Consider the following 22049-nt stretch of genomic DNA (forward strand, 5'->3'; position numbering starts at 1 on the left):
AAAGCGTCGTAAATACATTTACGTATGCTTTGATCCCAGCCTCGGAGCTGACTAGAGAATTGGTGTAGTTAACGCATTTTGGACTGATGGCGATTAAAAAAAGAAGCCTTCTAAATCCTACATTTTTTCTGAAAAATGTATGTTTCTATGTCAGTGGTGCTCAACCTTTTTCATGTCAAGGACCCCCAGAATTATCTCTATTGGGCCACAGACCCCCATCTCAAAATATGTAGTTCCAGGGAACCCCCAGAAGACAATATTTTAGTTAAAAATGTTCGCTCTGAAATATATATTCAATGATTTGCGCCACAGACCTACAAGCTCGCACTATGAGCTTGTATATCTGCTATTTTTCAATAGCTAAAGTATAACATAATGCTTAGAAACTTAGAAATCCTGCTACGCTCAAAATGTGAGCGAAAACTGCTTCGTGAACCAAAATGTTTTCAATGATCTTTTTCCTGGACTGTTGAAGCAACACTCCTCCTGCTCTATTCACTGTCAATGATTTCCTTTAAAATAAGTACATTTTCATTGAAAAGAATAATCTTAGGATAAAAAACAAACATGTAGGTAATAAATATACGGTATTAAGATTAGATGAGAGGTGACAAAGAGAAACTGTAAATGTTTAGCAAACAATCACTTTATTGCTGATGTTTCTGTATCACATGTTTACACTTTACTAGAATTATAATTCTGTTATGATATTGATTGGATTATAGATCTAAATGTATATTCATTGGATTAGCTATTGTGCACAATATTGGAATTATGACCGATATCTGCAGTCATATCGGCCGATAGCATTATGTCTGATGTGGGGAAGAAACCACTTAACTCCAAAAATGACACTTTTCATTATGAATTATGAATAATAAAACGTTCACGAAATTGAGAAAACCTTTGAAAACAAAGCCAAAAACTGCCTCATCAATGTTCGTGTTGTGACTTTAGATATTATATATATAATATATATATATATATATAATAATGTTCGTGTTGTGACTTTAGATATATATATATATATATATAATAATGTTCGTGTTGTGACTTTAGATATTGTCAATAATACTTATCTGTTTAGCAGCTAACTCCAATGTAGTTCAAAGGTTTTGTCCAAAGCACTTTTAACTACTTTCCATTGGTTCAATATGTTCGAAACAACACACAGACGTAAAGGCTTCAATAGCACTGATTTATAAACCCACACACAGACGTAAAGGCTTCAAACAATAGCACTGATTTATAAACCCACACACAGACGTAAAGGCTTCAATAGCACTGATTTATAAACCCACACACAGACGTAAAGGGTTAATATTCAATAGCACTGATTTATGCTGAAAAATCTAATTGACGTCACATTCTTATTCATCAATATCTGTGAAAATAATCAGGATAATTTTGAGGTGTGTGTGTGTGTGTGTGTGTGTTGCGGATAATTGTTTCTTGGTTCACATTTCACAAATCTTTACATTTCTCAGATTAGTACAAAAACATCGTCTCATTATAAAGAACATGAATTGGAATAAATTGATTAGAAACTAAATTATTTGAATCCAAGATGAAGGAGTTTCCTGTACGGTTCTGGTCCGCCCCAAAGTCCCCTGAGGAGAAAATGTATATATTAAAATGCATTATATAATAATATAATCCATCCACCTTCAACCGCTTATCATCGTTATTATTAGTCAGGTCGCGGCGGCAACAGCTCCACCAGAGAGCTCCAGACTTCAACAGCTCCACCAGAGAGCTCCAGACTTCAACAGCTCCACCAGAGAGCTCCAGACTTCAACAGCTCCACCAGAGAGCTCCAGACTTCAACAGCTCCACCAGAGAGCTCCAGACTTCAACAGCTCCACCAGAGAGCTCCACCAGAGAGCAACAGCTCCACCAGAGAGCTCCAGACTTCCCTCTCCAGAGAAACAGTGACTTCCTCCAGCTTTGGGAGTACATAGTGTTATATTATTATAGTAGTGCATACTGCAGTATATATAGTAGTATAATACTAGTATAATACTGACTGTACTGCAGTACATCGTGTAACAGTATTATAGTATATGGCCTTCAGCAGCGTGCCAGTGGAGTACAGGCATCATGGTAGCCTTCATAAATGGTAAATGGTAAATGGTGCATTTATATAGCGCCTTTATCCAAGGCGCTTTACAGAGATTGTGCATTACATTCACCCATTCATACACCGATGGCAGCGGAAACCATGCAAGGCACCAACTAGCACATCGGGAGCAATTAGGGGTTCAGTGTCTTGCTCAAGGACACTTCGACAGTAACTCTGGGGGAGCCCGGGTTCGAACTGGCAACCTTACGGTTACCATCCAGGCACTCTACCCCTGAGCCACCGCCGCCCCACTGCCGTGGTACATGGTGTATATAGAGTAGTACATACTTCAATAAGCCGTACCAGTACAGCTGGGGCATCATGGTAGCCTTCATGTGGTACATGGTGTATATAGAGTAGTACATGGTGTATATAGAGTAGTACATACTTCAATAAGCCGTACCAGTACAGCTGGGGCATCATGGTAGCCTTCATGTGGTACATGGTCCTTCTCTCTACTCGCTGGTCCAAAGGGAACGTCTCCAGAGGCTGCAGGTTGAAGTCAAACTCAGCCAGCATCACCGTGTTGTAGCTCGTAACCAGAGGACACGATGTGTAGCCGTCATACTGTAAATATATATATAAATATATATACACACACACAGAGTACAGTTACCAGAGGACACGATGTGTAGCCGTCATACTGTAATATATATACATAAATATATATATAAATATATACATGAATATATACATAAATATAGCAGGAGCAGGACCTGACGAAGATGTAACTTAAACATCGAAATGTTGTCACTTTACTTACTGTTATTGAACTAAGGGCCTAAATTGTCTGAGCTGCCCCAGTGCCTTCTTTTTCGCATATATCTATTAGTATTACTATGATATAACATATATTTATTAGTATTACTATGATATAACATATATTTATTAGTATTACTATAACATACATATTTATTAGTATTATAAAACAGTAAACCTTGGTATCTGGCGTCCTGTTGTCCAACACACTGCGGATAGTTCTGTCCAAGATGGCCGACTGTGCAGCTGAAAGAGAAATGTAACATTGAAAATGCGATTCCACTTGTTTACCTGTTTAGCTTTGAGGATGTGTAAACACAACATGTGTAAACACACCCTACCTACCTATTAGGTAGGTTACAGGGTAGGGTACAGGGTAGGGTCTAGGGGTATGTAGATACCTACGGCTATAGGGTACATACCTACAGCAGCAGCATTAGGGTAGGGTACAGGGTAGGTATGTAGGTACCTACGGCTCTAGGCTACATACCTACGGCAGCAGCATTAGGGTAGGCTACAGGGTAGGGTCCAGGGGTATGTAGGTACCTACGGCTCTAGGGTACATACCTACGGCAGCAGTATTGGGGTAGGGTACAGGGTAGGGTCCAGGGGTATGTAGGTACCTACGGCTCTAGGGTACATACCTACGGCAGCAGCGGTCTTGGCCGTGGGAACGTTGGTACAATCTCCGATTCCAAAGACGTTTGGGAAACGTTTATGTTGGAGAGTCTCTTTGTTGACGTCCAGCCAGCCAGCCTCATCAGCCAATGAGCTGCCTTTGATCACCGCACTGGGTCCCATTGGTGGGGTGACATGCAGCATCTCGTACTGATGGGAGAAAATATACAATGATCCCATTGGTGAGGTGACATGATTCATCCCATTGATCCCATTGGTGGGTTAGTGTTATTACATTATAAATAGGGATGTCCTTTTACCCCTTTTTCATTTCCGATCCCGATACCACGATTTCTGTGTTAGCCGATACCGAATAACGATACCGGAGAATAATATTTATAATAATAATAAAAGTATCTCATTTTGAAGTCCACCGACCGGGAATAGCGTTTATAGATATCTAGCTATATATCTGGTGTTGTGTTTATAGCAGACTCCTCACTCAAATGTGCACTTGCAGTTTGGGCAACTCCAAAGCAAACTCCACATGCCTCAACATTGTATTTACCTGCCATAGTGTCGACCCCTTACCCCTGTGTGGGATCACTGGTTAGACTGGCATAGTGTCAACCCCTTACCCCTGTGTGGGATCACTGGTTAGACTGGCATAGTGTCGACCCCTTACCCCTGTGTGGGATTGCTGGTTAGACTGGCATAGTGTCAACCCCTTACCCCTGTGTGGGATCACTGGTTAGACTGGCATAGTGTCGACCCCTTACCCCTGTGTGGGATTGCTGGTTAGACTGGCATAGTGTCGACCCCTTACCCCTGTGTGGGATTGCTGGTTAGACTGGCATAGTGTCGACCCCTTACCCCTGTGTGGGATCACTGGTTAGACTGGCATAGTGTCAACCCCTTACCCCTGTGTGGGATCACTGGTTAGACTGGCATAGTGTCGACCCCTTACCCCTGTGTGGGATTGCTGGTTAGACTGGCATAGTGTCGACCCCTTACCCCTGTGTGGGGTCACTGGTTAGACTGGCATAGTGTCAACCCCTTACCCCTGTGTGGGATCACTGGTTAGACTGGCATAGTGTCGACCCCTTACCCCTGTGTGGGATCACTGGTTAGACTGGCATAGTGTCGACCCCTTACCCCTGTGTGGGATTGCTGGTTAGACTGGCATAGTGTCGACCCCTTACCCCTGTGTGGGATTGCTGGTTAGACTGGCATAGTGTCGACCCCTTACCCCTGTGTGGGATCGCTGGTTAGACTGGCATAGTGTCAACCCCTTACCCCTGTGTGGGATTGCTGGTTAGACTGGCATAGTGTCGACCCCTTACCCCTGTGTGGGATTGCTGGTTAGACTGGCATAGTGTCGACCCCTTACCCCTGTGTGGGATTGCTGGTTAGACTGGCATAGTGTCGACCCCTTACCCCTGTGTGGGATCACTGGTTAGACTGGCATAGTGTCAACCCCTTCCTTACCCCTGTGTGGGATTGCTGGTTAGACTGGCATATTCGCCGATACCGATATGACAAATAAGGGCCGATCGGATACTTTTCCGATACCGACACAGTATCGGGACATCTCTAATTATAATACAATACAACATGTTAGAGATATAAATACTGTGTATGATCTGAATGTAGTACTTGTACTATAATGTGTAGTATACATTCATAGTATTAGTACTATTAATTGGAGGAGAAATACCTCGATGACCTTGAGGTCTTCTATTAATGTGTAGTGTGTAGTGTATAGTGTGTAGTGGGTAGTGTATAGTGGGTAATGTGTAGTGTGTAGTGGGTAGTGGGTAATGTGTAGTGTATAGTGTGTAGTGGGTAATGTGTAGTGCAGTGTAGTGTGTAGTGTAGTAGTATTATGTTGAGGAGAAATACCTCGATGACTTTGAGGTCTTGTAGTGTAGTGTAGTATAGTGTGTAGTGGGTAATGTGTAGTGTGTAGTGGGTAATGTGTAGTGTATAGTGTGTAGTGGGTAATGTGTAGTGCAGTGTAGTGTGTAGTGTAGTAGTATTATGTTGAGGAGAAATACCTCGATGACTTTGAGGTCTTGTAGTGTAGTGTAGTGTAGTATAGTGTGTAGTGGGTAATGTATAGTGTGTAGTGGGTAATGTGTAGTGTATAGTGTGTAGTGGGTAATGTGTAGTGTATAGTGTGTAGTGGGTAATGTGTAGTGTATAGTGTGTAGTGGGTAATGTGTAGTGTATAGTGTGTAGTGGGTAGTGGGTAATGTGTAGTGTATAGTGTGTAGTGGGTAATGTGTAGTGTATAGTGTGTAGTGGGTAGTGGGTAATGTGTAGTGTATAGTGTGTAGTGGGTAATGTGTAGTGTATAGTGTGTAGTGGGTAATGTGTAGTGTATAGTGTGTAGTGGGTAATGTGTAGTGTATAGTGTGTAGTGGGTAGTGGGTAATGTGTAGTGTATAGTGTGTAGTGGGTAATGTGTAGTGTATAGTGTGTAGTGGGTAGTGGGTAATGTATAGTGTGTAGTGGGTAATGTGTAGTGTATAGTGTGTAGTGGGTAATGTGTAGTGTATAGTGGGTAGTGGGTAATGTGTAGTGTATAGTGTGTAGTGGGTAATGTATAGTGTGTAGTGGGTAATGTATAGTGTGTAGTGGGTAATGTGTAGTGTATAGTGTGTAGTGGGTAATGTGTAGTGTGTAGTGGGTAGTGTGTAGTGTAGTGTATAGTGTGTAGTGTAGTAGTATTATGTTGAGGAGAAATACCTCGATGACTTTGAGGTCTTGTAGTGTAGTGTAGTGTAGTATAGTGTGTAGTGGGTAATGTATAGTGTGTAGTGGGTAATGTGTAGTGTATAGTGTGTAGTGGGTAATGTGTAGTGTATAGTGTGTAGTGGGTAATGTGTAGTGTATAGTGTGTAGTGGGTAATGTGTAGTGTATAGTGTGTAGTGGGTAATGTGTAGTGTGTAGTGGGTAATGTGTAGTGTATAGTGTGTAGTGGGTAATGTGTAGTGTATAGTGTGTAGTGGGTAATGTGTAGTGTATAGTGTGTAGTGGGTAGTGGGTAATGTGTAGTGTATAGTGTGTAGTGGGTAATGTGTAGTGTATAGTGTGTAGTGGGTAATGTGTAGTGTATAGTGGGTAGTGTGTAGTGTAGTGTATAGTGTGTAGTGTGTAGTGGGTAATGTGTAGTGTGTAGTGGGTAATGTGTAGTGTATAGTGTGTAGTGGGTAATGTGTAGTGTGTAGTGGGTAGTGTGTAGTGTAGTGTATAGTGTGTAGTGTAGTAGTATTATGTTGAGGAGAAATACCTCGATGACTTTGAGGTCTTGTAGTGTAGTGTAGTGTAGTATAGTGTGTAGTGGGTAATGTGTAGTGTGTAGTGGGTAATGTGTAGTGTATAGTGTGTAGTGGGTAATGTGTAGTGTATAGTGTGTAGTGGGTAATGTGTAGTGTATAGTGTGTAGTGGGTAATGTGTAGTGTATAGTGTGTAGTGGGTAGTGGGTAATGTGTAGTGTATAGTGTGTAGTGGGTAATGTGTAGTGTATAGTGTGTAGTGGGTAATGTGTAGTGTGTAGTGGGTAATGTGTAGTGTATAGTGTGTAGTGGGTAATGTGTAGTGTATAGTGTGTAGTGGGTAATGTGTAGTGTATAGTGTGTAGTGTGTGGTGTAGTAGTATTATGTTGAGGAGAAATACCTCGATGACTTTGAGGTCTTGTAGTGTAGTGTAGTGTAGTATAGTGTGTAGTGGGTAATGTGTAGTGGGTAATGTGTAGTGTATAGTGTGTAGTGGGTAATGTGTAGTGTGTAGTGTGTAGTGGGTAATGTGTAGTGTATAGTGTGTAGTGGGTAATGTGTAGTGTATAGTGTGTAGTGGGTAGTGGGTAATGTGTAGTGTATAGTGTGTAGTGGGTAATGTGTAGTGTATAGTGTGTAGTGGGTAATGTGTAGTGTGTAGTGGGTAATGTGTAGTGTATAGTGTGTAGTGGGTAATGTGTAGTGTATAGTGTGTAGTGGGTAATGTGTAGTGTATAGTGTGTAGTGTGTGGTGTAGTAGTATTATGTTGAGGAGAAATACCTCGATGACTTTGAGGTCTTGTAGTGTAGTATAGTGTGTAGTGTGTAATGTGTAGTGTGTAGTGGGTAATGTGTATTGTGTAGTGGGTAGTGGGTAATGTGTAGTGTATAGTGTGTAGTGGGTAATGTGTAGTGTAGTGTAGTGTAGTGTAGTATAGTGTGTAGTGGGTAATGTGTAGTGTAGTGTAGTGTAGTATAGTGTGTAGTGGGTAATGTGTAGTGTGTAGTGGGTAATGTGTAGTGTATAGTGTATAGTGTGTAGTGGGTAATGTGTAGTGTGTAGTGTGTAGTGGGTAATGTGTAGTGTATAGTGTGTAGTGGGTAATGTGTAGTGTATAGTGTGTAGTGGGTAATGTGTAGTGTGTAGTGTGTAGTGGGTAATGTGTAGTGTGTAGTGGGTAGTGGGTAATGTGTAGTGTATAGTGTGTAGTGGGTAATGTGTAGTGTATAGTGTGTAGTGGGTAATGTGTAGTGTGTAGTGTGTAGTGGGTAATGTGTAGTGTATAGTGTGTAGTGGGTAATGTGTAGTGTGTAGTGGGTAATGTGTAGTGGGTAGTGGGTAATGTGTAGTGTATAGTGTGTAGTGGGTAATGTGTAGTGTAGTGTATAGTGTGTAGTGTAGTAGTATTATGTTGAGGAGAAATACCTCGGTGACTTTGAGGTCTTGTAGTGTAGTGTAGTGTAGTATAGTGTGTAGTGGGTAATGTGTAGTGTGTAGTGGGTAATGTGTAGTGTATAGTGTGTAGTGGGTAATGTGTAGTGTATAGTGTGTAGTGGGTAATGTGTAGTGTAGTGTAGTGTAGTATAGTGTGTAGTGGGTAATGTGTAGTGTATAGTGTGTAGTGGGTAATGTGTAGTGTATAGTGTGTAGTGGGTAATGTGTAGTGTAGTATAGTGTGTAGTGGGTAATGTGTAGTGTAGTATAGTGTGTAGTGGGTAATGTGTAGTGGGTAGTGGGTAATGTGTAGTGTATAGTGTGTAGTGGGTAGTGTGTAGTGTAGTGTAGTGTGTAGTGTAGTAGTATTATGTTGAGGAGAAATACCTCGATGACTTTGAGGTCTTGTAGTGTAGTGTAGTGTAGTATAGTGTGTAGTGGGTAGTGTATAGTGTGTAGTGGGTAATGTGTAGTGTATAGTGGGTAATGTGTAGTGGGTAGTGTATAGTGTGTAGTGGGTAATGTGTAGTGGGTAGTGTGTAGTGGGTAGTGGGTAATGTGTAGTGTAGTGTAGTGTAGTGTAGTGTAGTAGTATTATGTTGAGGAGAAATACCTCGATGACTTTGAGGTCTTGTAGTGTGTAGTGGGTAGTGGGTAATGTGTAGTGTATAGTGTGTAGTGGGTAATGTGTAGTGTATAGTGTGTAGTGGGTAATGTGTAGTGTAGTGTAGTGTGTGGTGTAGTAGTATTATGTTGAGGAGAAATACCTCGATGACTTTGAGGTCTTGTAGTGTAGTGTAGTGGGTAATGTATAGTGTGTAGTGGGTAATGTATAGTGTGTAGTGTATAGTGTGTAGTGGGTAATGTGTAGTGTAGTGTAGTGTGTGGTGTAGTAGTATTATGTTGAGGAGAAATACCTCGATGACTTTGAGGTCTTGTAGTGTAGTGTAGTGGGTAATGTATAGTGTGTAGTGGGTAATGTATAGTGTGTAGTGGGTAATGTGTAGTGGGTAATGTGTAGTGTATAGTGTGTAGTGGGTAATGTATAGTGTGTAGTGGGTAATGTGTAGTGTGTAGTGGGTAATGTGTAGTGTATAGTGTGTAGTGGGTAATGTATAGTGTGTAGTGGGTAATGTGTAGTGTATAGTGTGTAGTGGGTAATGTGTAGTGTATAGTGTGTAGTGTGTGGTGTAGTGTAGTGTAGTGTAGTATAGTGTGTAGTGGGTAATGTATAGTGTGTAATGTGTAGTGTAGTGTAGTGTGTGGTGTAGTAGTATTATGTTGAGGAGAAATACCTCGATGACTTTGAGGTCTTGTAGTGTAGTGTAGTGGGTAATGTATAGTGTGTAGTGGGTAATGTATAGTGTGTAGTGGGTAATGTGTAGTGGGTAATGTGTAGTGTATAGTGTGTAGTGGGTAATGTATAGTGTGTAGTGGGTAATGTGTAGTGTGTAGTGGGTAATGTGTAGTGTATAGTGTGTAGTGGGTAATGTATAGTGTGTAGTGGGTAATGTGTAGTGTATAGTGTGTAGTGGGTAATGTATAGTGTGTAGTGGGTAATGTGTAGTGTGTAGTGGGTAATGTGTAGTGTATAGTGTGTAGTGGGTAATGTGTAGTGTATAGTGTGTAGTGGGTAATGTGTAGTGTAGTGTGTAGTGTGTAGTGTATAGTGTATAGTGGGTAATGTGTAGTGTGTAGTGTGTAGTGGGTAATGTATAGTGTGTAGTGGGTAATGTGTAGTGTGTAGTGGGTAGTGTGTAGTGTATAGTGTATAGTGGGTAATGTGTAGTGTGTAGTGTGTAGTGGGTAATGTGTAGTGTGTAGTGGGTAGTGTGTAGTGTATAGTGTATAGTGGGTAATGTGTAGTGTGTAGTGTGTAGTGGGTAATGTGTAGTGTGTAGTGGGTAGTGTGTAGTGTATAGTGTATAGTGGGTAATGTGTAGTGTGTAGTGTGTAGTGGGTAATGTATAGTGTGTAGTGGGTAATGTGTAGTGTGTAGTGGGTAATGTGTAGTGTGTAGTGGGTAATGTGTAGTGTGTAGTGGGTAGTGTGTAGTGCAGTGTAGTGTGTGGTGTAGTAGTATTATGTTGAGGAGAAATACCTCGATGACTTTGAGGTCTTCGGGGTGGTCCAGGTTTTGGAACACGGCTTCCTGTTTGTCAGGACGAACTTCCACCAGGTTGTGTCGGAGGTTGACGGTGATGTCACGGCTCTTCACCACGTCCCACAATGCATCAGCGTAGTGTTTGACCCCGAACAGCACCGGGAGAGACGTGTTGTAGACGATGTTGGCCTGGGCCCTACGGCCGTTCTGTAATGACAACAATAACATTAATGGGCCCTACTAATGAGGTTAGGTTAGGGTTTAGGGTTTAGGGGGAAAGACCTTTCTCAGGAAGGCGTCTGTGAGGTAGGCGATCTTCTGCGGCGCTCCGGCACATTTGACGGGCGTGTTGGGGAAGGAGAAGACGGCGTTTCCTTCCCTGAAATCCTGCAGAGCTCGCCACGTCTTCTCCACCGTCTGGACCGAGTAGTTGGAGCCGATCTTTGGATGTTCAAACGCCTCGGGAAGACCTTTGATCTGTTATAATACGTTATAACAACATTAAAACAACATTATAATGATGTTCAAACGCCTCGGGAAGACCTTTGATCTGTTATAATATAACGTTATAACAACATTATAATGATGTTCAAACGCCTCGGGAAGACCTTTGATCTGTTATAATATTATAATGTTATAACAACATTATAATGATGTTCAAACGCCTCGGGAAGACCTTTGATCTGTTATAATATTATAACGTTATAACAACATTAAAACAACATTATAATGATGTTCAAACGCCTCGGGAAGACCTTTGATCTGTTATAATATTATAACGTTATAACAACATTATAATGATGTTCAAACGCCTCGGGAAGACCTTTGATCTGTTATAATATTATAACGTTATAACAACATTATAATGATGTTCAAACGCCTCGGGAAGACCTTTGATCTGTTATAATATTATAACGTTATAACAACATTATAATGATGTTCAAACGCCTCGGGAAGACCTTTGATCTGTTATAATATTATAACGTTATAACAACATTAAAACAACATTATAATGATGTTCAAACGCCTCTGGAAGACCTTTGATCTGATCGAACATTTTAACAACATTACCCACATTATACCATAACATTATGTTAATTAATTTAACATTATAACATTATAACCTTACCTTCTCATAATGCAGCTGCAGACCCAGAGCTACTATCAGATACTCATATGAAATCTGTTGGAAGAGTTTCGTATTAGTTCATTATTAATTATCACAGCACCTTTAAATAGATTGATCAATGACTCCATGATGCGACCAGATATTTTGATAGTGTTTATGATGACAGTTTAATGGTTCTAATAACTGGTGACAGTAAACTGTAATTCATGTTTTTATAAGAACAGCTGATGACAGTAAACATTAATCAATGTTTTTATAAGAACAGCTGATGACAGTAAACATTAATTCATGTTTTTATAAGAACAGCTGATGACAGTAAACATTAATTAATGGTTTTATAAGAACAGCTGATGACAGTAAACATTAATTAATGGTTTTATAAGAACAGCTGATGACAGTAAACATTAATTAATGTTTTTATAAGAACAGCTGATGACAGTAAACATTAATTAATGTTTTTATAAGAACAGCTGATGACAGTAAACATTAATCAATGGTTTTATAAGAACAGCTGATGACAGTAAACATTAATTAATGTTTTTATAAGAACAGCTGATGACAGTAAACATTAATTAATGTTTTTATAAGAACAGCTGATGACAGTAAACATTAATTAATGGTTTTATAAGAACAGCTGATGACAGTAAACATTAATTAATGTTTTTATAAGAACAGCTGATGACAGTAAACATTAATTAATGTTTTTATAAGAACAGCTGATGACAGTATAAACTTACTTCCATTCCGTCGTTCGTTCGGACTGTGTTTTTCTCTGGGTTAATTTCCTCCACTCTGGATTTGATCCACTTCACTCCAGACGGGACGACGCTGGAAGTGGAGCGACCGGAAGAACTCACAGTCTTAGCACCAGCGCCCACTAGTGTCCAAATGGGCTGGTAGTAGTGCATCTATAAGGTAAAATAAATATGTTCTCTATAAGGTAAAGTAAATAACAACTAGTGACTCCACCACAGCCAATGTTAAACTTACTTCGCTGGGCTCCACCACAGCCAATGTTAAACTAATGTTAAACTTACTTCGCTGGGCTCCACCACAGCCAATGTTAAACTAATGTTAAACTTACTTCGCTGGGCTCCACCACAGCCACATGCTCTGCTCCCAGCCTCCTCTTCATTCTGGAACTCATGGTGATTCCTCCACTTCCTCCTCCCAGAACCAAACATCTGTAATGTTCTGAAGGCCTCGTGCAGACCGACCTGCTGCCCAGGTGTTGAAAGCTGCTGCTGCCCAGGTGTCTCAAACGGCTCAACGCAGCCATTCTGTACTGAGACATGGAGAAGAAGAGTGTATCATTTATTGATTCACACAATAAAAACAGTAGCCGACATAATGAAGACCCAAGTAGAGCTTATAGAGTGTATGTGCGTGACATCATCATACCAGGAAGTTATGCAGGAACGCCTACTGAGTGGCAAAACACTACTTTCTGGCCTCGACAGCCCAATGAGTCCGTACTGCACATCCACACAGAAGAGTCCTGTGTGATTGCATTAACCCATTCTGACCTGAGATCAGATTCATACGAGGTTTCCGCCGGACACACGCTGGTCTGACGAACCCATTCTGACCTGAGATCAGATTCTAAAAATGTCAGTCGTTCTTCGATTTTTCAAAAAATAGCAGACCTACAAGCTCGTATCGCGCCACTCGGTGGCGCGATATGAGCTTGTAGATCTGCTATTTTTAAATAGCTAAAGCATAACATGATGCTGACACCAAAATGGGTGCTCGGTCAGAATGGGTTAAACGACGTTAAACAACGTTAAACTCACTTTGCATGCGTGCGTGCACACAGCATGAGATTATTATAGATTATATTATAGACTATGTGCATCATATCATAGCATTGAGTGATGTTGGCTGCTGAGTCTCAGAACATTTATCATCTATTACTGTAATTCCTCAAAGTCAAAGGTTATATTTACTTAAGTTGTGGCGTTATAATAAGGAGACTATATTGACTTAAGATACTCCCACTGATTACTGGAAGACAATATTGATTTAAGATACTTAAGAAATGAGCATACTGTATGGTAGCTTTTCCTCGTAAAAACAATTGATTGCTTCTTGAGTAGTTTGTTAGACAGAAATGTAAAAAACAGCAACAGATGGGTATTTAGAAAAGCGCTATATAAATTTAAGCTATTATTATTATTATTATTATTATTATAAGTAAATGGGCACTGAGGGCATAGCTGCATGTACAATTTTGAATGTCAGGCCCATTTTCAATTGTTTGACTCTGTCTTCTACCCGGAGCCAGCAAATTCTGTCCAGATGCTCTGCATATAGGTGGGGACGAGAAGAAGTCCAATTAGTTTGTTAGAGAACCAGGATGTGCAAGCATAGTCAAAGATGAGCAGTATGAGTCACTGCTCCAGCTAAAGTCCTGAGAGCCCTTTTGTTGACAAAAGAGGAAATTCTGCCCAGGAATCTTGTCCTGATTTGCTCTCGCCATGCTTTCACCTGTCAGCTTATTGTCGAGGATACAGCCTAGATATTTAACCTCTTCTAAGGGACCCAAAAATAATCAATAATTATAATCCACCACTCAGGTCAACGCACGGGTCGCGGGGGAGCACCCCACACACACACACACACTTCTCTCATAGAAATATTTTTTGAAACCCTGTTTCTAAATATGCTATACACGTCTGCATGTTTATTAGTGTCTGCACTGTGGTCTGCACCTTACTCTGAGGTCTGCATGTTTATTAGTGTCTGCACTGTGGTCTGCACCTTACTCTGAGGTCTGCATGTTTAATAGTGTCTGCACTGTGGTCTGCACCTTACTCTGAGGTCTGCATGTTTAATAGTGTCTGCACTGTGGTCTGCACCTTACTCTGAGGTCTGCATGTTTATTAGTATCTGCACTGTGGTCTGCACCTTACTCTGAGGTCTGCATGTTTATTAGTGTCTGCACTGTGGTCTGCACCTTACTCTGAGGTCTGCATGTTTATTAGTGTCTGCACTGTGGTCTGCACCCTACTCTGAGGTCTGCATGTTTAATACTGTCTGCACTGTGGTCTGCACCTTACTCTGAGGTCTGCATGTTTATTAGTGTCTGCACTGTGGTCTGCACCTTACTCTGAGGTCTGCATGTTTAATAGTGTCTGCACTGTGGTCTGCACCTTACTCTGAGGTCTGCATGTTTAATAGTGTCTGCACTGTGGTCTGCACCCTACTCTGAGGTCTGCATGTTTATTAGTGTCTGCACTGTGGTCTGCACCTTACTCTGAGGTCTGCATGTTTAATAGTGTCTGCACTGTGGTCTGCACCTTACTCTGAGGTCTGCATGTTTATTAGTGTCTGCACTGTGGTCTGCACCTTACTCTGAGGTCTGCATGTTTAATAGTGTCTGCACTGTGGTCTGCACCTTACTCTGAGGTCTGCATGTTTATTAGTGTCTGCACTGTGGTCTGCACCTTACTCTGAGGTCTGCATGTTTAATAGTGTCTGCACTGTGGTCTGCACCTTACTCTGAGGTCTGCATGTTTAATAGTGTCTGCACTGTGGTCTGCACCTTACTCTGAGGTCTGCATGTTTATTAGTGTCTGCACTGTGGTCTGCACCTTACTCTGAGGTCTGCATGTTTAATAGTGTCTGCACTGTGGTCTGCACCTTACTCTGAGGTCTGCATGTTTATTAGTGTCTGCACTGTGGTCTGCACCTTACTCTGAGGTCTGCATGTTTAATAGTGTCTGCACTGTGGTCTGCACCTTACTCTGAGGTCTGCATGTTTATTAGTGTCTGCACTGTGGTCTGCACCTTACTCTGAGGTCTGCATGTTTAATAGTGTCTGCACTGTGGTCTGCACCTTACTCTGAGGTCTGCATGTTTAATAGTGTCTGCACTGTGGTCTGCACCTTACTCTGAGGTCTGCATGTTTAATAGTGTCTGCACTGTGGTCTGCACCTTACTCTGAGGTCTGCATGTTTATTAGTGTCTGCACTGTGGTCTGCACCTTACTCTGAGGTCTGCATGTTTAATAGTGTCTGCACTGTGGTCTGCACCTTACTCTGAGGTCTGCATGTTTAATAGTGTCTGCACTGTGGTCTGCACCTTACTCTGAGGTCTGCATGTTTAATAGTGTCTGCACTGTGGTCTGCACCTTACTCTGAGGTCTGCATGTTTATTAGTGTCTGCACTGTGGTCTGCACCTTACTCTGAGGTCTACATGTTTAATAGTGTCTGCACTGTGGTCTGCACCTTACTCTGAGGTCTGCATGTTTATTAGTGTCTGCACTGTGGTCTGCACCTTACTCTGAGGTCTGCATGTTTAATAGTGTCTGCACTGTGGTCTGCACCTTACTCTGAGGTCTGCATGTTTATTAGTGTCTGCACTGTGGTCTGCACCTTACTCTGAGGTCTACATGTTTAATAGTGTCTGCACTGTGGTCTGCACCTTACTCTGAGGTCTGCATGTTTATTAGTGTCTGCACTGTGGTCTGCACCTTACTCTGAGGTCTGCATGTTTAATAGTGTCTGCACTGTGGTCTGCACCTTACTCTGAGGTCTGCATGTTTATTAGTGTCTGCACTGTGGTCTGCACCTTACTCTGAGGTCTGCATGTTTAATAGTGTCTGCACTGTGGTCTGCACCTTACTCTGAGGTCTGCATGTTTAATAGTGTCTGCACTGTGGTCTGCACCTTACTCTGAGGTCTGCATGTTTATTAGTGTCTGCACTGTGGTCTGCACCTTACTCTGAGGTCTGCATGTTTAATAGTGTCTGCACTGTGGTCTGCACCTTACTCTGAGGTCTGCATGTTTGTAGGATGTGGGGGGGGGGGGGGTGTGGTCTGCACCTTACTCTGAGGTCTGCACACGTTGCACACAAGTGACACAACCCGCCGCACGTGCACGCAAATGCATGTGCATGTGTGCGCACATGCCTTATGGGGCGTCCCCCCCCCCCCCCTCCCACTTCTTAAAGTACCAACAAGTTCAACACAGTGACTGCTATAACAATCTGCCTCTTCGCCTCAGCTCAATTAATATAGAAATATAATTTTGATTAATTGAACAAGGTGGACACTGTTGTAAACAAGTGTAATGCTTAATTGGGTCGTCCACTCACAGTTAACAGTCTTTGTATTGAGTTTGTGCTTGAAATGTACTGTAATTCTGCAAACTGTTAATAAATCAATCAATCAATAGATATAAACTATTACAGTATTCATAGATCTATAAACAGAGCCTGTATTCATAATAGAATGTATTCATATCGAATGCATTCATAATTTAATAATTTAGAACGTCAACAACTTACTTCAACCTTCACCCTGGCGCGTCACAGCAGTGGAACACGACCCGGAATGACCTCAAATTAACCCTCCGTCCGTCCGTGTGTGCGTGCGTGCGTGCACACGCACGGCACAGACACGCAGTGTTAGCTGGTGAACTCAAAGTGTCATGAATGTACAGACAGTCAGTCAATAAAAGGCTTCCCCTGAAGGCTGACGTAGCGCTACTATAGTTCTAACTGTCAGTGGATCAATGTCGAGACTCTAGTTCTGTAACTGTCAGTGAAGTTATGTCAGCTTCCTCCTCGCTGTGTCAGCTAGACGTTATAAAGACGTTATAGCTGTATTTACTGTCGGTAAATAACAGACAGGGGAAGTTGGGTAACCGCATAGAGTAATAAAGGGGGAACCGACGACGTCACGCTGGCTGTAAGTAAAATGTTGCTTAACTTCCTCATAGACGTTATCTATTAACCAGATGTAATGCCCAGCATGTCCGCCAGATGGCAGCGGTTGACCGAGTTTTATCACTTGTGGAACGTGATTGATTGAAATATTTATTAATACAAAGACTGTTAACTGTGAGTGGACGACCCAATAAAGCATTACACTTTCACAAGAGGGTCCGCCTGAAGCTATAATAATATTAATACTACTACTACATACTACTACTACTACTACTACTAATAATACTATAACTACTACTAATAGAACCATTTATTTAACCTGCAAATACCCGTAAACCTATATTTAACCTTACACATCTGAAATGAATGCTTCATAAAGGGTGTTTTGTTAAAGTTAAACATGTTGGATTGATTGATTGATTGAACATTTTATTTCACAGTAGGGTACATTTCATTATATTTCACAGTATGTAGAATGGGTACATTTCATTATATTTCACAGTATGTAGAATGGGTATATTTCATTGTATTTCACAGTATGTAGAATGGGTACATTTCATTATATTTCACAGTATGTAGAAATGGGTACATTTCATTATATTTCACAGTATGTAGAATGGGTACATTTAATTATATTTCACAGTATGTAGAATGGGTACATTTCATTATATTTCACAGTATGTAGAATGGGCACATTTCATTGTATTTCACAGTATGTAGAATGGGTACATTTAATTATATTTCACAGTATGTAGAATGGGTACATTTAATTATATTTCACAGTATGTAGAATGGGTACATTTCATTGTATTTCACAGTATGTAGAATGGGCACATTTCATTGTATTTCACAGTATGTAGAATGGGTACATTTAATTATATTTCACAGTATGTAGAATGGGTACATTTAATTATATTTCACAGTATGTAGAATGTGTACATTTCATTATATTTCACAGTATGTAGAATGGGCACATTTCATTGTATTTCACAGTATGTAGAATGGGTACATTTAATTATATTTCACAGTATGTAGAATGGGTACATTTCATTGTATTTCACAGTATGTAGAATGGGCACATTTCATTGTATTTCACAGTATGTAGAATGGGCACATTTCATTATATTTCACAGTATGTAGAATGGGTACATTTAATTATATTTCACAGTATGTAGAATGGGTACATTTCATTGTATTTCACTGTATGTAGAATGGGCACATTTCATTGTATTTCACAGTATGTAGAATGGGTTAATTTAATTATATTTCACAGTATGTAGAATGGGTACATTTCATTGTATTTCACTGTATGTAGAATGGGTACATTTCATTGTATTTCACAGTATGTAGAATGGGTACATTTCATTATATTTCACAGTATATAGAATGGGTACATTTCATTATATTTCACAGCATGTAGAATGGGTACATTTCATTATATTTCACAGTATGTAGAATTGGCACATTTCATTATATTTCACAGTATGTAGAATGGGTACATTTCATTATATTTCACAGTGTGTAGAATGGGTACATTTCATTATATTTCACAGCATGTAGAATGGGTACATTTCATTATATTTCACAGTGTACCAGTGCCTCGAGCTGCGTGTGTTGCAGAATGCATGGAAAAGTGGGTATTAACGCCATCTGGTGGTGGAATTTTACTGACAGAGGTAGAACTATACTTCTTCCGTACAACAGTGTTGTTACGTGCGTTAAGTGACACGGTTATAACGATAAGAGCACTTCCGCCTGCTCTTCAAATTAAAACCAGTTGGTCCGTTAAGTGACACGGTTAAAACAATGGGAGTACTTCCGCCTGCTCTTCAAATTAAAACATGGAAGTTTGCGTTAGCTTTAGCTATTGTTAGTTTTATTTGCTCTTCATTCATATTAATACGTGTTGCATGTTTTAATGTTGTTCTAAAGGACAGAAGATTATTAACACAAACTGTCGATTCAATAAAAAATGTTTTACAACAAATACAGTCTTGTTTTTTTCTTCTTTTTGACATATACATCTGTCAAGCTAGCTAGCTATCTAGGTAGGTGGCTAGCGGATGTAAACACCCCACGGTTACATTATGAAATAGAGACTTCCGGTCTGTTTTCAACATGCGGTCCGCGGTCCCTCAGAAGGTCATGAGGTTCAACATGCGGTCCGCGGTCCCTCAGAAGGTCGCGAGTTTCAAGCTGCGGTCCGCGGTCCCTCAGAAGGTCGCGAGGTTCAACATGCGGTCCGCGGTCCCTCAGAAGGTCGCGAGGTTCAACATGCGGTCCGCGGTCCCTCAGAAGGTCGCGAGGTTCAACATGCGGTCCGCGGTCCCTCAGAAGGTCGCGAGTTTCAAGCTGCGGTCCGCGGTCCCTCAGAAGGTCGCGAGGTTCAACATGCGGTCCGCGGTCCCTCAGAAGGTCGCGAGGTTCAACATGCGGTCCGCGGTCCCTCAGAAGGTCGCGAGGTTCAACATGCGGTCCGCGGTCCCTCAGAAGGTCGCGAGGTTCAACATGCGGTCCGCGGTCCCTCAGAAGGTCGCGAGGTTCAACATGCGGTCCGCGGTCCCTCAGAAGGTCGCGAGTTTCAACATGCGGTCCGCGGTCCCTCAGAAGGTCGCGAGTTTCAACATGCGGTCCGCGGTCCCTCAGAAGGTCGCGAGTTTCAACATGCGGTCCGCGGTCCCTCAGAAGGTCATGAGGTTCAACATGCGGTCCGCGGTCCCTCAGAAGGTCGCGAGTTTCAACATGCGGTCCGCGGTCCCTCAGAAGGTCGCGAGTTTCAACATGCGGTCCGCGGTCCCTCAGAAGGTCATGAGGTTCAACATGCGGTCCGCGGTCCCTCAGAAGGTCGCGAGTTTCAAGCTGCGGTCCGCGGTCGTCTTTCTACAGGAGTATCTTTTAATATTTTTCCAAAAAGAATACAAACAGCCAATAGCATATTACAAAGTTATCCCCCTCACTGGTGACAATTCCGGGAGGAAAAACGGGCAAGCACCGGGGCGAGGTATTTTATACCTCGTACTAAGCATTTAAAGTATGAGGTATAAAGTACAGCAGCCTTAATAATAATACATTTTATTTATATGGCGCCTAAAACGGATGTTATTCTATTAGAATACACGTTATAATTCATGGTAGGCTATACATTCATAATTCATTTTGATCAATATTTTTTTTTGTCTTTGTTCTTTCTTGTTTTTACAATCATTGTGTCTCTATGGGAGTTCTGCTGCCTGGAACTCTAGAATAGTAACCCGGACGAGAGAGAGAGTAGCTCACCTCTGGCTCACATCAACAAACAGCAGAGAGTGAACGTAAAACAGAGGAAGTCTGTTTGTAAGTTTGTAGTGTATATATTAATAATAAGTTTGTAGTGAACAAACCTTTGTTTAAATTTATGTTGTCTGAGGTAAACTAAAGAGTGACTGACTGAGGCGCGTTGTGGAAGCTGGAGGAATTTAATTATTTTCACATACGGTAAGTTTAAAGATGGATTAGCTAGTTAACGCTAATGCTAATTAGTGGCAGACCAGACCTTTAACCCATGTTAAAGTGTAACAGAAGGAAGTATCGGGGAAGGTATGTTTTGGTTTTGTTTATATACAATAAGAATGTAACTTAAAGTGTTGTTGGCCTGAAAACTGCTCTCAAAGAGCAGCTACAGACTGAATCCCCCCCACCCCGTTTTACCCCTTTTTACCTCCTTTATGATGATTTCCTGTTTTTGACTATATAGAAGTGTCTATTTGTACGTCTCTAAATGTTTTGATGAATTGAACATGGTGGACCCTCTTGTAAACAAGTGTAATGCTTTATGGTGTCGTCCACTCACAGTTAACAGTCTTTGTACTGAGTTGTGCTTGAAATGTACTGTAATTCTGCAAACTGTTAAATACTAATCAATTATTAAAGAAAAGAAAGAAAGTGGCATTTTAGAAAACTATGGTAGAGCTTGATTCTGGTGCTCAAAGAGCCTTGATTGATTGATTGAAATATGTATTAACAGTTTGCAGAATGGGTACATTTCACTTGAAAGCACAACTCAATGCAAAGACTGTTACTGTGGACGATGCACTGATAAAGCATTATCACTGAGGATACGTCCCAGGTGCATCCATGCCATGTTTTTTAGTTATAATTATTCTATTTATAGTGATGGTGACATATATGTGACAACCAGGTATAGTCTAGCTGCCAGAGGCAGGTGGGAAACCCTTAGTGTTTTATTTTGCTGCCATTTTGCTGCCAGGGGCAGGTGGGCAACCCTTAGTGTTTTATTTAGCTGCCAGGGGCAGGTGGGCAACCCTTAGTGTTTTATTTTGCTGCCAGGGGCAGGTGTGAAAACCTTAGTGTTTTACTTAGCTGCCAGGGGCAGGTGGGAAACCCTTAGTGATTTATTTAGCTGCCAGGGGCAGGTTGGAAAACCTTAGTGTTTTATTTAGCTGCCAGGGGCAGGTTGGCAACCCTTCAGGGTTGCCCAATCGGGCAACTGCTCGTTTGAGATGCAACCATCTATAAACACTGTTCAGGTAGCGGTAGCTGCGGTACAGAGCCCTGGTCTCTGTGTTCAGGAGGTTTCAGGGTCAATAATGTTAACTCTTTGTGTTCAGGGTCGTCTGTATGGCTCTATGGAGCTGAACCCTCCATGCACCAGGACGTACGGACGTACGGCAGCTGAACTCTGACCAGGTCGGCACGGAGGAGAGCCAATGGGACGTCCCGCTCTGCTCAAGGAGGTGAGCTTTCTTTTCTGTTGAATTAATTAGTGTGGTTTCTATGTTCCACTTTTTGAAAATCTCTTGGAACATTTTACCGGGTGCACGGTCAGGAACCACCTTAGAAGAAGGAGAATACCAGCACTCACGGAGTAGTCCTTTAGTTTAAGGCACTTTATTGTTTCATCTTTACATGGGAAAGGTAAGCTGCAAG

The 22049-nt window shown here is 41.5% G+C and overlaps 1 protein-coding gene across 5 annotated transcripts; it reads right to left on the minus strand.

Annotated features, from left to right (window-relative positions):
- Nucleotides 1-638: 638 nt before the first annotated feature.
- Nucleotides 639-17129, minus strand: sqor (sulfide quinone oxidoreductase). 5 transcript variants are annotated; one of them, XM_083763454.1, is made up of 11 exons: nucleotides 16743-17129; nucleotides 12853-12949; nucleotides 12536-12731; nucleotides 12189-12359; nucleotides 11452-11505; nucleotides 10605-10799; nucleotides 10320-10529; nucleotides 3526-3709; nucleotides 3060-3127; nucleotides 2511-2689; nucleotides 639-1610 (listed from the first exon to the last, which is right to left on the minus strand). In XM_083763454.1, exons 3-11 carry the CDS (start codon nucleotides 12728-12730, stop codon nucleotides 1553-1555), a joined length of 1314 nt encoding a protein of 437 aa, XP_083619580.1. In that variant the 5' UTR covers nucleotide 12731; nucleotides 12853-12949; nucleotides 16743-17129; the 3' UTR covers nucleotides 639-1552. The 5 variants fall into 5 exon arrangements, with proteins under 5 accessions (XP_083619580.1, XP_083619579.1, XP_083619581.1 ...); XM_083763453.1 differs by having other exon boundaries at nucleotides 12536-12736; XM_083763455.1 differs by lacking the exon at nucleotides 12853-12949.
- Between the last annotated feature and the right edge of the window lie 4920 nt (nucleotides 17130-22049).

Source organism: Protomyctophum parallelum (assembly GCF_964188405.1).
Source record: "Protomyctophum parallelum genome assembly, chromosome: 4".
Taxonomy (NCBI): domain Eukaryota; kingdom Metazoa; phylum Chordata; class Actinopteri; order Myctophiformes; family Myctophidae; genus Protomyctophum; species Protomyctophum parallelum.

Excerpts from the sequence above, each read along its gene's own strand:
- sqor (XM_083763455.1), bottom strand. The coding sequence starts at position 12,730 with ATGGCTGCGTTGAGCCGTTTGAGACACCTGGGCAGCAGCAGCTTTCAA. Across the intron at positions 11,506-12,188 it reads GAACGAACGACGGAATGGAA|ATTTCATATGAGTATCTGAT; the intron begins GTAAGTTTATAC and ends CTCTTCCAACAG. Across the intron at positions 3,710-10,319 it reads AAGACCTCAAAGTCATCGAG|TACGAGATGCTGCATGTCAC; the intron begins GTATTTCTCCTC and ends TTCTCCCATCAG.